At 34.1% G+C, this 12,955-nt stretch overlaps 1 protein-coding gene across 1 annotated transcript in view; it reads right to left on the minus strand.

Moving 5' to 3' along the window:
• Window positions 1–978: 978 nt before the first annotated feature.
• Window positions 979–12,955, minus strand: part of hwt (SH2 domain-containing adapter heavyweight) — a 644,945-nt gene continuing 632,968 nt past the window's right edge. Inside the window, exons 5-7 of the mRNA XM_083118544.1 lie at window positions 9,562–9,706; window positions 8,056–8,175; window positions 979–4,883 (exon numbers count right to left, since the gene is read on the minus strand). Of these exons, the coding sequence (XP_082974670.1) occupies window positions 4,694–4,883; window positions 8,056–8,175; window positions 9,562–9,706 (455 nt within the window). The 3' untranslated portion in view covers window positions 979–4,693. The remainder of the gene's footprint in view (window positions 4,884–8,055; window positions 8,176–9,561; window positions 9,707–12,955) is intronic.

The raw sequence follows: 12,955 nt of genomic DNA on the forward strand, positions 1-12,955 counted from the left end.
CTGAAAAAAAAAATTGATCTAAAACTTTTCTTGCTCGCTTCGCTCGCTGTTTATAGTTGTTTTCAGTAATGCATTGTAAATTACCAGCTAGAGAGGCGTGAGACTTCTCTCAATTAATTTTTTCTTCAATGCATGAGCAATTGTTTTGAGGAAAGGGAGCGCACACATTTGAGAGACAATTTATGTCATTTTTGCTTTTGATTTATTATGAGATGGATGAATTGATTGTGTAATGTATTAAAATAATATATGTTGTAGCTTATGTAAGAAACTTTGCATACGTACACAATTTAGTGGTGGCTGTTGCATAGTATTTTCTTATTTTACGCTGTTCCATGTTGCATATGTGTGAAACATATATCGTGCATGAAAGTTATACATGTTAATTTAAAAAAAAAGAATTATATTCGGATTGTATTTATCAAGCATTTTATGTCTTTCAAAAATAATTTGTGTGCTTGTTTTCCATAATTAATGTGAAATTGAACATGTTGAAATATTAATTCAAATAGTTTGTTCCAAAACAAATGCTTTAGCACGGACTTCTACCCCGTTTTTGCGTAATTTGCGAGGATAATAATGTCTTTGATACTACTACTACTACTACTACTACTAATAATAATAATAATAATAATAATGTAATATTATTATTATTGGTACGTTTATCCAGGCACTTGCCCCCCCCCAGACAAAAAATCGTGGTTGCGCCTCTGGGCTCAGTGAACTCCACATCCTAGGAATCGAACTCAGGTCTAGTGGGAGAAACAATCAGATACCCTACCGACTGGACAACTGTGACTTTTCTTCTTATCTTATAATATAATTTATTCAACTAAATGTATTAAACTTAGACAGGCATGCAAAGAGGAAGCTATGGAACTGTATGGTGAATGTTTACATAGACTAGCATTTAGATAATGAACAGGTTTCAATTGGCGAGACATAAGAAAAAGCAATAGTTTAGCTTTGGATGTTGGAATGCTTTTAATAATGAACCAACTCTCGAACAACCATTTACACAAGGATCACCTTCATTTTTTACAAATATGGTTACTCGCATAGAAACCTCAGCATGGTCAGCAACATTTTGTTTTAATGGTTTGGTTCTTGTAACTGCCAATATGAGACATTATGCCATTTCCGTGTTTGTAACATAGAAAAACAAAGAACATGAACAATGTCATTGTTACAAACAGAACAAAATATGTACATATAGTTAAACATGTTAAGGGTAAATATGCATACACTAAATTAACCATTGATTAGCATACACATCATCAAGTAAATATTATATATTTATAGGAACAAGTTAATGTATTTATTGTGGGACAGTATAGTTATATACATACAATTTGGCTTGCAACAAAATATGATGATATATACATATATATGCATATTTAAATAACTATAAGCACAGAAATGGCATATGTTTTCTACTTCACCACATCTATAAAATTGTCTAATATCACTCTTGTTATTACAACTAAACCTACCAGTACTGCTTTAATTACAGACCCTACATGCAACAAAATAAAGAAACAATCAACATTATTGTACTGTATCTGCTACATGCCTGTACAATCCTATATAGTAATTGAAATTTGGCACCTCGAAGTATAATACAGATTTGACATAGTTGGAAACATCTGCTGCACTATTTGGTTTTATGAAAATACTTTTGGATACTTAGTCACCATATCTTGCACTGAGATTTGATTTCATTTACACATGTTTCATATCTCCGTCGTTATTTGTATATTCTATCACTTAATAAGTTTCTTTTGGAAGAACCGTTCTAGGAAAATATAAGGAGGAAGTCAATTTTTAAAAAAAATATTATGCTGGAAGACATTTCATAAAGTGTAAATACTTAAAGAAAACGTCTGAACATTAAGTTGAAACTCACAAGTTCCAAAGATAATTAAAGGTCGTGGTAAAAGGGCATAAATATATGGAAGACCTCTTTATGTCTTAATTGACATCTAATATTTATTTTTCTGGTATACAGAAATAATTTGGCGTTATTTGGCAGAACTCTGAAGATGTATGAAATGTGTGTAAATTAGTGTATATCACAAAACAAACTCCAAAAAATATATATATTTGAAAATTGGTTATCCTTTGTTCAGAGTTTTATCCTCAACTACAAATAAATAATGTAATAGGAATTATTTTAGTAATTGCATTTATGTAGATATACTTTTTCTTTCATTATCAGCATATAAGGAAATAAAGTAATGTCAAATTTATTTTGAAATTAAAATAGAATTGTCTTACTCTGTACGTGAATTATGTAACTGACTTTATTGACTTAAAGGAATTAACTAATTAGTTCAAATTGTTTTGAAGAGAGTATAAATTTTTATAATTGTAAATTTCATTGCTCAATGAATGTCCAGACAAGATCTGAGGACTAAGTACTTTGATCATGTCTAACTAATTTGTTTTCCATTTTTGATAGAAAGATGTCTTGACTACTTTCTACAAACATAATTCTGAATTGAGATCATTGCACAAGTCCCATAAACTCATAGCAAATAACATCCACATAGACTCGTATTTACACTAACCACAGGTTTTCTACAAGGAATTCATTTCACTTTTGACTACAGCTCACAACCTGACAGAAAGTACATCTCATTCTGTATTTCTAGATACGAGTATGTCATCTTGAGAGATTTTTTTTCTCTATACATGTAGATTGAAGTGGTATATCCACGGACTTCAGAAGGGTTTCTTTTTCTTGTCAGTGCATTATTTTTCCAGATTTCTATATATCTAGTTTTTAAGGGTAAACTGAGGCTTTGACGAAGGAAATAGAATGAGTCAATGTCACTGCTTGTAAAAGAAGGAGCACCTAGACTGTGAGAATTAAAATAACAATTTCTGTTTTTTTTTGGATCCCTGAACAGAAGCAGGTTGTACAACACATTATTAATCCCGTGTACTGGTGTACTTGAAGATTAACTTGAAGATGATTTGAATTATGAAAATGTGGGTATGTGGCTGGAAACAATTTCAAAAAATGTTTTTCAATTAGTGCAAAATTAATTTAAGCAACAGATTTCAGTGTATCAGTTCAGTGGCAAATTCTGAAAGTATTCGTTTGAGTGAACCACAAGAATTGCATACTGAGAAATTTGACTTTTGGCAGTAGGTTAATTTAATAATTAAGCTGATCTATGAATTTACACAACTCAATAATTAATTATAGACATATGGGTGTTTGAGTTTTATATGCATTGAAAATGATGCATGAGTAGTATTAGTGTATTAAATTTGTTTTTGCTACCTGGAGAATAAGTTTGACTCTTTTCAGCAATTTGAAGAATAATCAACTAGTTAAAGAGGAGCTGAAAATGTTAACTAATGTTCTTGCTTGAATGAATTGAAACAGGGAGTTTTATGTATTTAAAATTTAAATTTACAACAATTTAGCAATTCCAAAAGTATCATTGAAGTTCATATTGAAACTCAGTATGAGATGGTGTCAGGTTGCAATTCACATATCTGCCACAAAACATACTCCAATAAAAACAGACAAACATCACATTCAACAACACTGCAATCAACCATGACTCAATGAGAACTGATTTCAGAAACTAAATAAACAGAACAGATTAAGATCAAATGGGAAAGAAATTATTTGATTCCTATTATTTGAACATATCTATACATAAAACTTAACGTTAATGTAATCAACAAATTCTCACCCTGTTGACCACGTATTTCTTCATTCCACAGAAACATGTCAAGAGCCTAGACAAAATTTTTGTATATTGAAACTACATAGCCGATGCACAGCATCTGAATCTATAGGAAAAAGGATCCTATACAACATGGTTCTACCGTATGCTATATAGCACACAGATAGCTACAAATTCTACATATCATTCAAAGTCTTCTCTTACAAAAATCTTTCATTGAGTTAAATTCCAATTTATATATATATATTTACACATATCTTTTCTCTTTTGCATATCAGATAGAAGAAGAATACCTTTCAGGTAGTATATTACTTTGTAGATTACTTTATTTGTTGCAAAAGAAAGTTTATATTTATGAGGCAAGGAGAGTCGAGGATACATCAGATTATATTCATAGAGTAAAGTTGCTTAGAGCATGTAAGCACAGATATGTAGATGATTATTTTCCTTTCTTCAAATTTTTCACTGGGAAGCGCTTCTAACTCAATGAAGCTGCATGGCCTCTGGTATTTTTCATAATTGTGAGAAATGTCAGCAGTACTCTTTGGAAGGAAATTTAATTTTACACCGCACATTCATTGCCTTTTTTACATAATTACTATTTGTTGGGCGGATACTCTTCATGCAGAGAAAGAAAATATTACAAGTTTCTTCAAAATGGACATTTAGTTTCGAAATATTCCCTGCAGACAATCAAACTGTATGACACTTCTTTTTGTTTTCTGTAGATAGAAGCAAATATGTGTTACTTCAAGATGTAGTGCTGAAGTTGCTTCTTTATGATGAGAGTTCCATACTGGTACCACACAGCTTCAATCGGATGGCTTGCTTATCAGGTTTCACCTCGGCACGAATTCTTCCATGCAAAAAATAATACAACAAATGTTCCCATACTTCAGTCTGACATCTCCTTGTTTTATGGCACGTATTGTCACTCAATTTTCCCTGTGCATAAAGGACATATTTTGCATAAAAGATAATATGTTCTATAACAATTGTTCAATCACTGGGTATAGAAGACACATATGTTCTGCACCTCTTATAGGAAGCCTGTTTATTGTGTAATGGTGAATCATTTCTGGAATGCTTTCGAATGGTTGGCTAAACTGCCCTAACACAAATTTTCCTGTCTCTTTACTCTGCTGTATTCTCATGTGCATAAAACCACGTGCACTTCTGCAAATATACGTAAAATGAATTACATGTATACATTAAACATTTCTAAAAATGAACAACTGATATTTATAACTTTAAATTAATCAAGTGGCATTATAGTTACAATTTCATGCTTATAGAATTTACACACAGCACATTTAGACATACAATATTACGTGAGTCATTAGATAAAGCCATGCAGATTCACATGCAAAAACATTTACAACAGGTCAGAAAACAGCACCAATGAAATAAATGTACTTAGAACAAGACGAATTTATGACTTTCGGAATTAGTTAGAACAAGACGAATTTATGACTTTCAGAATTAGGCAATGTTCAAAATTTTACTTAGAAACAAATTTTCCGTGATCTAAAGCTAAGTACTTTCTCAATTTACTTAAAACTTATCAAAAATTCGTATACAATACCAGTAATCAATCTTAATAATTACAAAGTTATATACCATTATTTGGGGAAAACTTACAAATTCAAATAAGTGAAAGTCATTTTGAACATGGCACACATGCTTTGCTTCAACACAGTATAAAATTATAGCTACTATTAATCAAACATGCTAGTCAATAGTTTAATTTTGCATATAATTTAAAATATTTCTGGATAATACATAATTAAGTGAAGACAGTGGTATTTCAGATAAGTGTTCAAGTTTCATTCCTAAATGAAATTACAGTGCATTCTCATTGCACATTATAAGTATTTACAACAAAACATGCTCGTTGCGCTGAATCTTATATTCATAAAATACGAGGGTTGTATCAAAAGCAATCCAAAAGTTGCCATTTCTGTACATAATCTGCAGTCTTCTGTGGATGTCATCCTATCTTCCTCAAAAATTCAATGATGGCTATAGTATTTACTTGGAATTCATTGCTTGCAATAGTTACCATAGGGAAATAGTTACTACACCAATGTGTACAAGTTTGAACGACCTGTATCAGTAAATGAAAATAATATGCCAGCTTTTGCATGATTTTTGGTACAGCCCTCGTTTTAACTTACAGGCTCTCGGATTTTATCATTAAAACGGAAGAATGGTCATATTTTCATGATAGAAGTATTAATTTTGTATTGAATAGTTTTATGATGCATTAACAGCATTAGGCCTGTATTTGCAGCCTTTGTGTAATAAATATGGTTTCCAAAATACAACTTTTCTTTATTGTAAGCAGTGATAATAAAGGGGAATTGTGGCCTACATTACATGTTTATATAGCGAGTACTTAAATATCCATGTAGTAAAAAATAAGGAGGATATATTCATAAAAAATAGTTTCTAGTGTTATTTCCAGTATTTTCTTGGACATGAAGGTCCATAACAACATATATTTCTACCTGAAGATTTCTCTCACTCTGTCTATATCCTCCTTGCCTTGACGAGGATGCCTTAGTAACGTGAACAGCATTCATACTCATCTCTAATTCACACTTCATATCACTTTCATTCATTGCCCAATGAAGTATCCTTCGGTTAAAACGTTTTGAGTTCTTGTTCTTTATACGTTTTCATTTTTATTCCAGGATGCAAGTGTGTCCTTCTTCGAAGGCACCCGAAGTCAAACTCTCTTCATCTAGTTCACTGGAAAGTTCGTTTTCTTTCCCTTCCAACAACATGGGAAAGATGACTAGATTCAAAACATTTCTAGCTACAACTTAGCAACGGGGTGTAATCCCTGTGATAGAACAGTAAACAGCACATGCACGAATCAAATAAAATTTTCAAGAGATTTAAGCTTATTTTCTATGGACTTACATGCAAAGCTTGGAATTTACATTTTTATTTGTGCAATTTTCAAACTGTAAATATTTTAGAAAACTCAAAATACACGTTTTTTACAAATCATCAATGTACGCAGATATACAAACTAGGCTCTCTATTTTTGCTAGAGATAAATTGCAGAATTAAAAAGTAAAATAAAATATATATATATATACGGATGAAAGTTGTATACATATACATGCAACATACTTTGAATAACAATGTGAGAGGAATGCAATGTAATAGTGCGGGTATTCATTGCTTGCAATAGTTACCATAGGGAAATAGTTACTACACCAATGTGTACAAGTTTGAACGACCTGTATCAGTAAATGAAAATAATATGCCAGCTTTTGCATGATTTTTGGTACAGCCCTCGTTTTAACTTACAGGCTCTCGGATTTTATCATTAAAACGGAAGAATGGTCATATTTTCATGATAGAAGTATTAATTTTGTATTGAATAGTTTTATGATGCATTAACAGCATTAGGCCTGTATTTGCAGCCTTTGTGTAATAAATATGGTTTCCAAAATACAACTTTTCTTTATTGTAAGCAGTGATAATAAAGGGGAATTGTGGCCTACATTACATGTTTATATAGCGAGTACTTAAATATCCATGTAGTAAAAAATAAGGAGGATATATTCATAAAAAATAGTTTCTAGTGTTATTTCCAGTATTTTCTTGGACATGAAGGTCCATAACAACATATATTTCTACCTGAAGATTTCTCTCACTCTGTCTATATCCTCCTTGCCTTGACGAGGATGCCTTAGTAACGTGAACAGCATTCATACTCATCTCTAATTCACACTTCATATCACTTTCATTCATTGCCCAATGAAGTATCCTTCGGTTAAAACGTTTTGAGTTCTTGTTCTTTATACGTTTTCATTTTTATTCCAGGATGCAAGTGTGTCCTTCTTCGAAGGCACCCAAAGTCAAACTCTCTTCATCTAGTTCACTGGAAAGTTCGTTTTCTTTCCCTTCCAACAACATGGGAAAGATGACTAGATTCAAAACATTTCTAGCTACAACTTAGCAACGGGGTGTAATCCCTGTGATAGAACAGTAAACAGCACATGCACGAATCAAATAAAATTTTCAAGAGATTTAAGCTTATTTTCTATGGACTTACATGCAAAGCTTGGAATTTACATTTTTATTTGTGCAATTTTCAAACTGTAAATATTTTAGAAAACTCAAAATACACGTTTTTTACAAATCATCAATGTACGCAGATATACAAACTAGGCTCTCTATTTTTGCTAGAGATAAATTGCAGAATTAAAAAGTAAAATAAAATATATATATATATATACGGATGAAAGTTGTATACATATACATGCAACATACTTTGAATAACAATGTGAGAGGAATGCAATGTAATAGTGCGGGTATTTGTACTCACTTGAGTGACAGTGAATAATCCTGTCTAGTCGACTCACTATTCCTTACTAGGTAACTACCTTCTTTGAGCACGCGTAAAACATTCTCAGCTTCTACCCTTGTGATTGCCCCATGGTACCACCTGAAGTGTAAAAGGGAGCATAATATATTGCACTTCACCTCAGAACACACATTATGATGTAAATTTACAGATTTATTCCAGAAATGTGGGCGTTCGCCTCAACTTACAATAAAAATCATTCAACATGTTTATTAGGCAAACATACTAAGCCTCATATAATTCAAATTCTGTTCATTACTTTGTTATTCTACCAATCCAACATTCATTGTGGTGTTTAAATGTTATGTATTATCATTTATCAAGGCAGCATGTAAATGATAAACGTATATTGTTCAAAATACGGAAAGTATTGAGTAATCTTTCATTAAAAATGTTTAAACAGTAGGTTATTATCCATCTTCAACTCTTATGCATCACTGACAAATTTGAGAATTCTATACCTATAATGTTTGTTAATACGAATCTGTGAGTTGGTGTTAACTTGGAATTGTTTTTATTTTATTTTTTACCTATGACAATTTTTACTGTTAAAATATTACTATTTTTGTGCTGCACTGCAACATTATAAACAAGTAAACAGCATACTACAAGTTTAAAAGCAACAAGGAATTACCTATGTAAAAAAAATCACAACTTTTGCTTTTTTATTCAAGAATTTAGTTTCTCATAGATTAAATATGTGTGCTTTACACAGAACATGCTCAAAATTGCACTGCTTGGTACGATGTCAGGGGTTCAGTTCGAATCACGGACTGGGTATGGTTGTTCGTTGTGAGTAATCCCTTCTTCTCTTTAATGATATCATTACTCATTATCACCATCATCGCGATTAGCCAAAAGTGGAATAAAAGCGACGATAAACAACAAAATCAAATCAAGAGCTTAAAACACATATTTCTATTTCACCGCATCAACATTATCCTTTACTACTTGCAACCCAACATACAGCTGATTTTGCGGGTTGCATACATTGTGCTTTTAATCTGAAGAAGGAAAATGATACGTAATTGCTGATAATAAAAGTAAATAACAAAGGCACTTCTAAAATCAGACTGTTAGTAAATGCAATTATACCTATTTCAGTAGAACTTATTTGGGGAAAACAAAATTATTATCATAGAAATATATATATATATATATAAAATGTAAACATTGATATAGAATACACTAAGAAATTATCTGTGGTATTATTGCCACCGCTACATAATATTCAAGTGTGACATTTACATCTGTTTTGTAAATATTATGTATGGGAAGAATTTACATCTCTTGATTATGACTAGGAGTCTCATAATCATCTTCTTGAAACTGCGAGTATCTTATCTGTAAGCTATGACACTTTAACAATAAATTTGCTATGTACTGTGTTAGCTTCTTATTTCTTAATAAATACGTGGTTATACGAATGGAGAAATATAAGAGAGAAAATGCAGCAAATAACCTTACCCTTGCCTTTCCAATGGAATGCTCATATCTACTTTCTCTCCTACAACGGAAAGTGCAGAACAGCCGAGATTCAAACTCAATCCAAGTCTCTTCCGCGGCGAAGAAGAGTCTAGATTCAAGGTGAGGTTCGGCCGACCCGAGGGACCTGTTGGAAGATCAAGAACTGTGTGAGATTAAGACGTTACACTTGGTAAACACCAACATAACAGTTTTTATTTAACATTATACAAATGTAAGATTTTCAAATTCAGTTTTGTGATTCATGTTGCTTTTCAGATATTCCAGGTGTTGTTAATGCACTTATTAATTTATGACGTCACTTAATAATGCAATACACTGGTTCTTATATGTACTGCATCACGTAGGATAGAAGTAACTATTATTTGTCACGTGATTGGAATGTGGATTCTAATTGGTCACTGCCAGTATTCAGTAGAGAAACTAGTAGAGAATATAGCAATGAGGGAAGGGAGACTGGGTCTGGTTTGTTGAGATTTGATGACGAAATCAGAGCATGAGTGAATTCAACCACGAAATCTGGTACGGAAAGCTGTGAGGTATAAAAAAGTCTCATACACGAAATTGAATACAAAAATTTTCATTCTATGATGTCAGTTGCTTTCATCGTCATATGTTATGAACCCGTTCAGTTTCTCAGTATTTTTTTTTACCTGTCGCGCTACACGTGTGTGTTGCGATATAGCAACTGTTTCTCATATATTCACGTCAGCATCTGCATATTCCATCATTGTCATTTCACTATTCGTTAAGTTCACACACATATTTCACGCTACGATTATGCTATGCGCAACTTGACTGAAACTGTGAGGGTGGATGGAGACTCGCCCACGTACCAATATGAGATAAGGAACCCAGGTCCGGAAGCGCGTCATAAAAAAGTTATAAGCCAAAACCAGTTGGGTCTGCCCATGACAGTGGAATTAGACAACTAAATTATGTGGCTTGTAGCTTAATACGAACACTTAGGGTGCAATGCTTGGCAGTAACGGCTGACGATTGGGTGGCGAGCCGAGGGACACCCTTGCGTCCTCTCCTGGCAAGAATCCTTGCTGCCTGTGATATCGTCAGAACTAGGGATGCCAGATTCGGATCCTGACGGATCCGGTTGGTTCCGGATCCTTAGGATCCGGACCCAAAAAATTTTCGGATCCGGATCCTAATATTTTTCGGATCCGGATCCGTTTGGCCATCCCACATGAGCGCTTCTTTGGAAAGTAAGAATGTGTTTATAATATATTGTTACCTGCTAATATACATACATATATATATACATAGTGCGCGTGCGGGATTTGTAATTAATACACTTACAAGGGAGGTTATCTAAGTGTTCCCCTCCGATTTCCATGAAACTTGGCAGGTGTGTGAATAAACGGGCACAAATGAAGAAATACGTGTTTTTTTGTTTGAGCTAAAAACTGTTTTAGGGGGCAACCCCCATCAAATGTCAAGATGAAGACAAATTGAGGCGGGGATCTCACCCCTGTGTCCCACTCCGATTTCCATGAAATTTGGCAGGTGTATAGAGGGGCCCAAAGGAAGAAGTACATGTTTTTGTGTTTCAGCTAAAAAACGGTTTTAGGGGGCAACCTCTAAAGAAGTGGGGATCTGACCCCGAAACCACGTAAATATGGCATAGCAAGAAACAGGGGGCATAGGTCCCTCTATACACATTCCAAATTTCATGGAAATCGGAGGGGGACACAGGGGTCAGATCCCCACTTCAATTTGTCCTCATCTTAACATTTGAGGGGGGGTTGCCCCCTAAAACAGTTTTTAACGAAACAAAAAGAACATGTATTTCTTCATTTGGGCCCCTCTATACACCTGCCAAGTTTCATGGAAATCGGAGGGGGACACTTAGATAACCTCCCTTGTTAGTCTAACACTTTGTAATTATATAACACTGCATATATTATAATGTTTTATTTTAATTTTTAACACTGTAACTGTAGAACAATTGTATAATTTCTGTATAACATTTCTATCTTGTTAAATATGTTAAAGGTTTCATCCTGGAATGGAATGTCTCACATTTATGTGTGTTTCCATTTCCAATACATTCGAATGAATATATATTCATTTCAATGGCATTTACAAAATCACCTGACATTTTATGTTAAACAAGTAAGATTATTTTTGTGCACGAGTGTGTTAGCCGATGAGTAGCGAATTATTTTAGGAACAACACCTGAAAAATCTTGTAGGACTAACAAATGAAAATTTTCCTTGTAATCGAAGATCATAATACCTTTTAAGGTGTGGTATTATTATAATGGGATTGAAATAAGAAACTATCGGATCCGGATCCGGATTTTTCGGATCCGGATCCGTTTGGCCATCTCTAGTCAGAACGACTCCAGGGATATTAGAGCGGATGCGTCAGAGCTTCTTGCGACGCTGTCGTACCTGCATCTAAAGTCAGTATTAAATATACAAGCCGCATCTTACAGTTGTCTTATTCCACTGATATAGGCATCCTCAAATAGTTTTGGCTTATAAGTTTTTAATGACGCGGGTTCCTTAACTCATATTGGTACTTGGGCCAGTCTCCATCAACCCTGCCAGTTTGATTCAAGGTAACGAAAACAGCCTGTATATAAAAATAAATAATTTGCACCTCTCGAGAGAACTTTGGATCGTCCTGGTTAGTCAAGAGTGGCAAGAAAGAAACCTAAAATAACTTAATTCATATCATATCACTGAGAATTAATTATTTTGGGGGGAGCAGAAAGATCCTTGCTCCCACGCTCGAATGTCAGCGCGTACGGATACACGCACATTAAGACCCATTAGTGTGGATGGATACTGCATTGTAGGCCCACGACCTGCAATTGGACTGGAAGTTCCATTAGACAGCTCCATAGTCTTTATTTTCCTATTGATTAGTGGTTCCGCCCCTAAAAGACTAGCATCTCCACCCCCAGGAATCACAGCACCCCTCCTGACAGGCAGTTTCTCAGAGGGTGCGAAAAACGTAAACGCTGTTCCATTCTGCTTGTGATTGGATTTTCCTTGTTTGACAGTGACAACGGAATTAAAGATTGAGGGTAGGACGTGGCGGGTGGCCGGAGGAAGGAGGGTGGTAGAATACTAAGCAGACGACCAAATTGTATTCAACCACCATTGGCCAGCCTCCGTGACGGAGTGGTTAGCACAGGGCGCTATGACGCCAGGAGCCCGGGTTCGAATCCTGTTCTGGGAAGAGTGTTTCTTGTGAACGTTCCCTTCATCAGTTTCACCATATCATCATTCAGCCTTATCTAGCCAAACGTGGCAGAAATGCGATGTAAAATATACCAAATCAATCAACTACCATTGTTAAGTCTCAAAGACTGAGTAGGTTGTGAAAGACTGCCAGAGATTATCTCTAACT

The sequence above is a fragment of the Lepisma saccharinum genome, chromosome 3, assembly GCF_977018435.1.
Source record: "Lepisma saccharinum chromosome 3, izLepSacc3.1, whole genome shotgun sequence".
Taxonomy (NCBI): Eukaryota; Metazoa; Arthropoda; class Insecta; order Zygentoma; family Lepismatidae; genus Lepisma; species Lepisma saccharinum.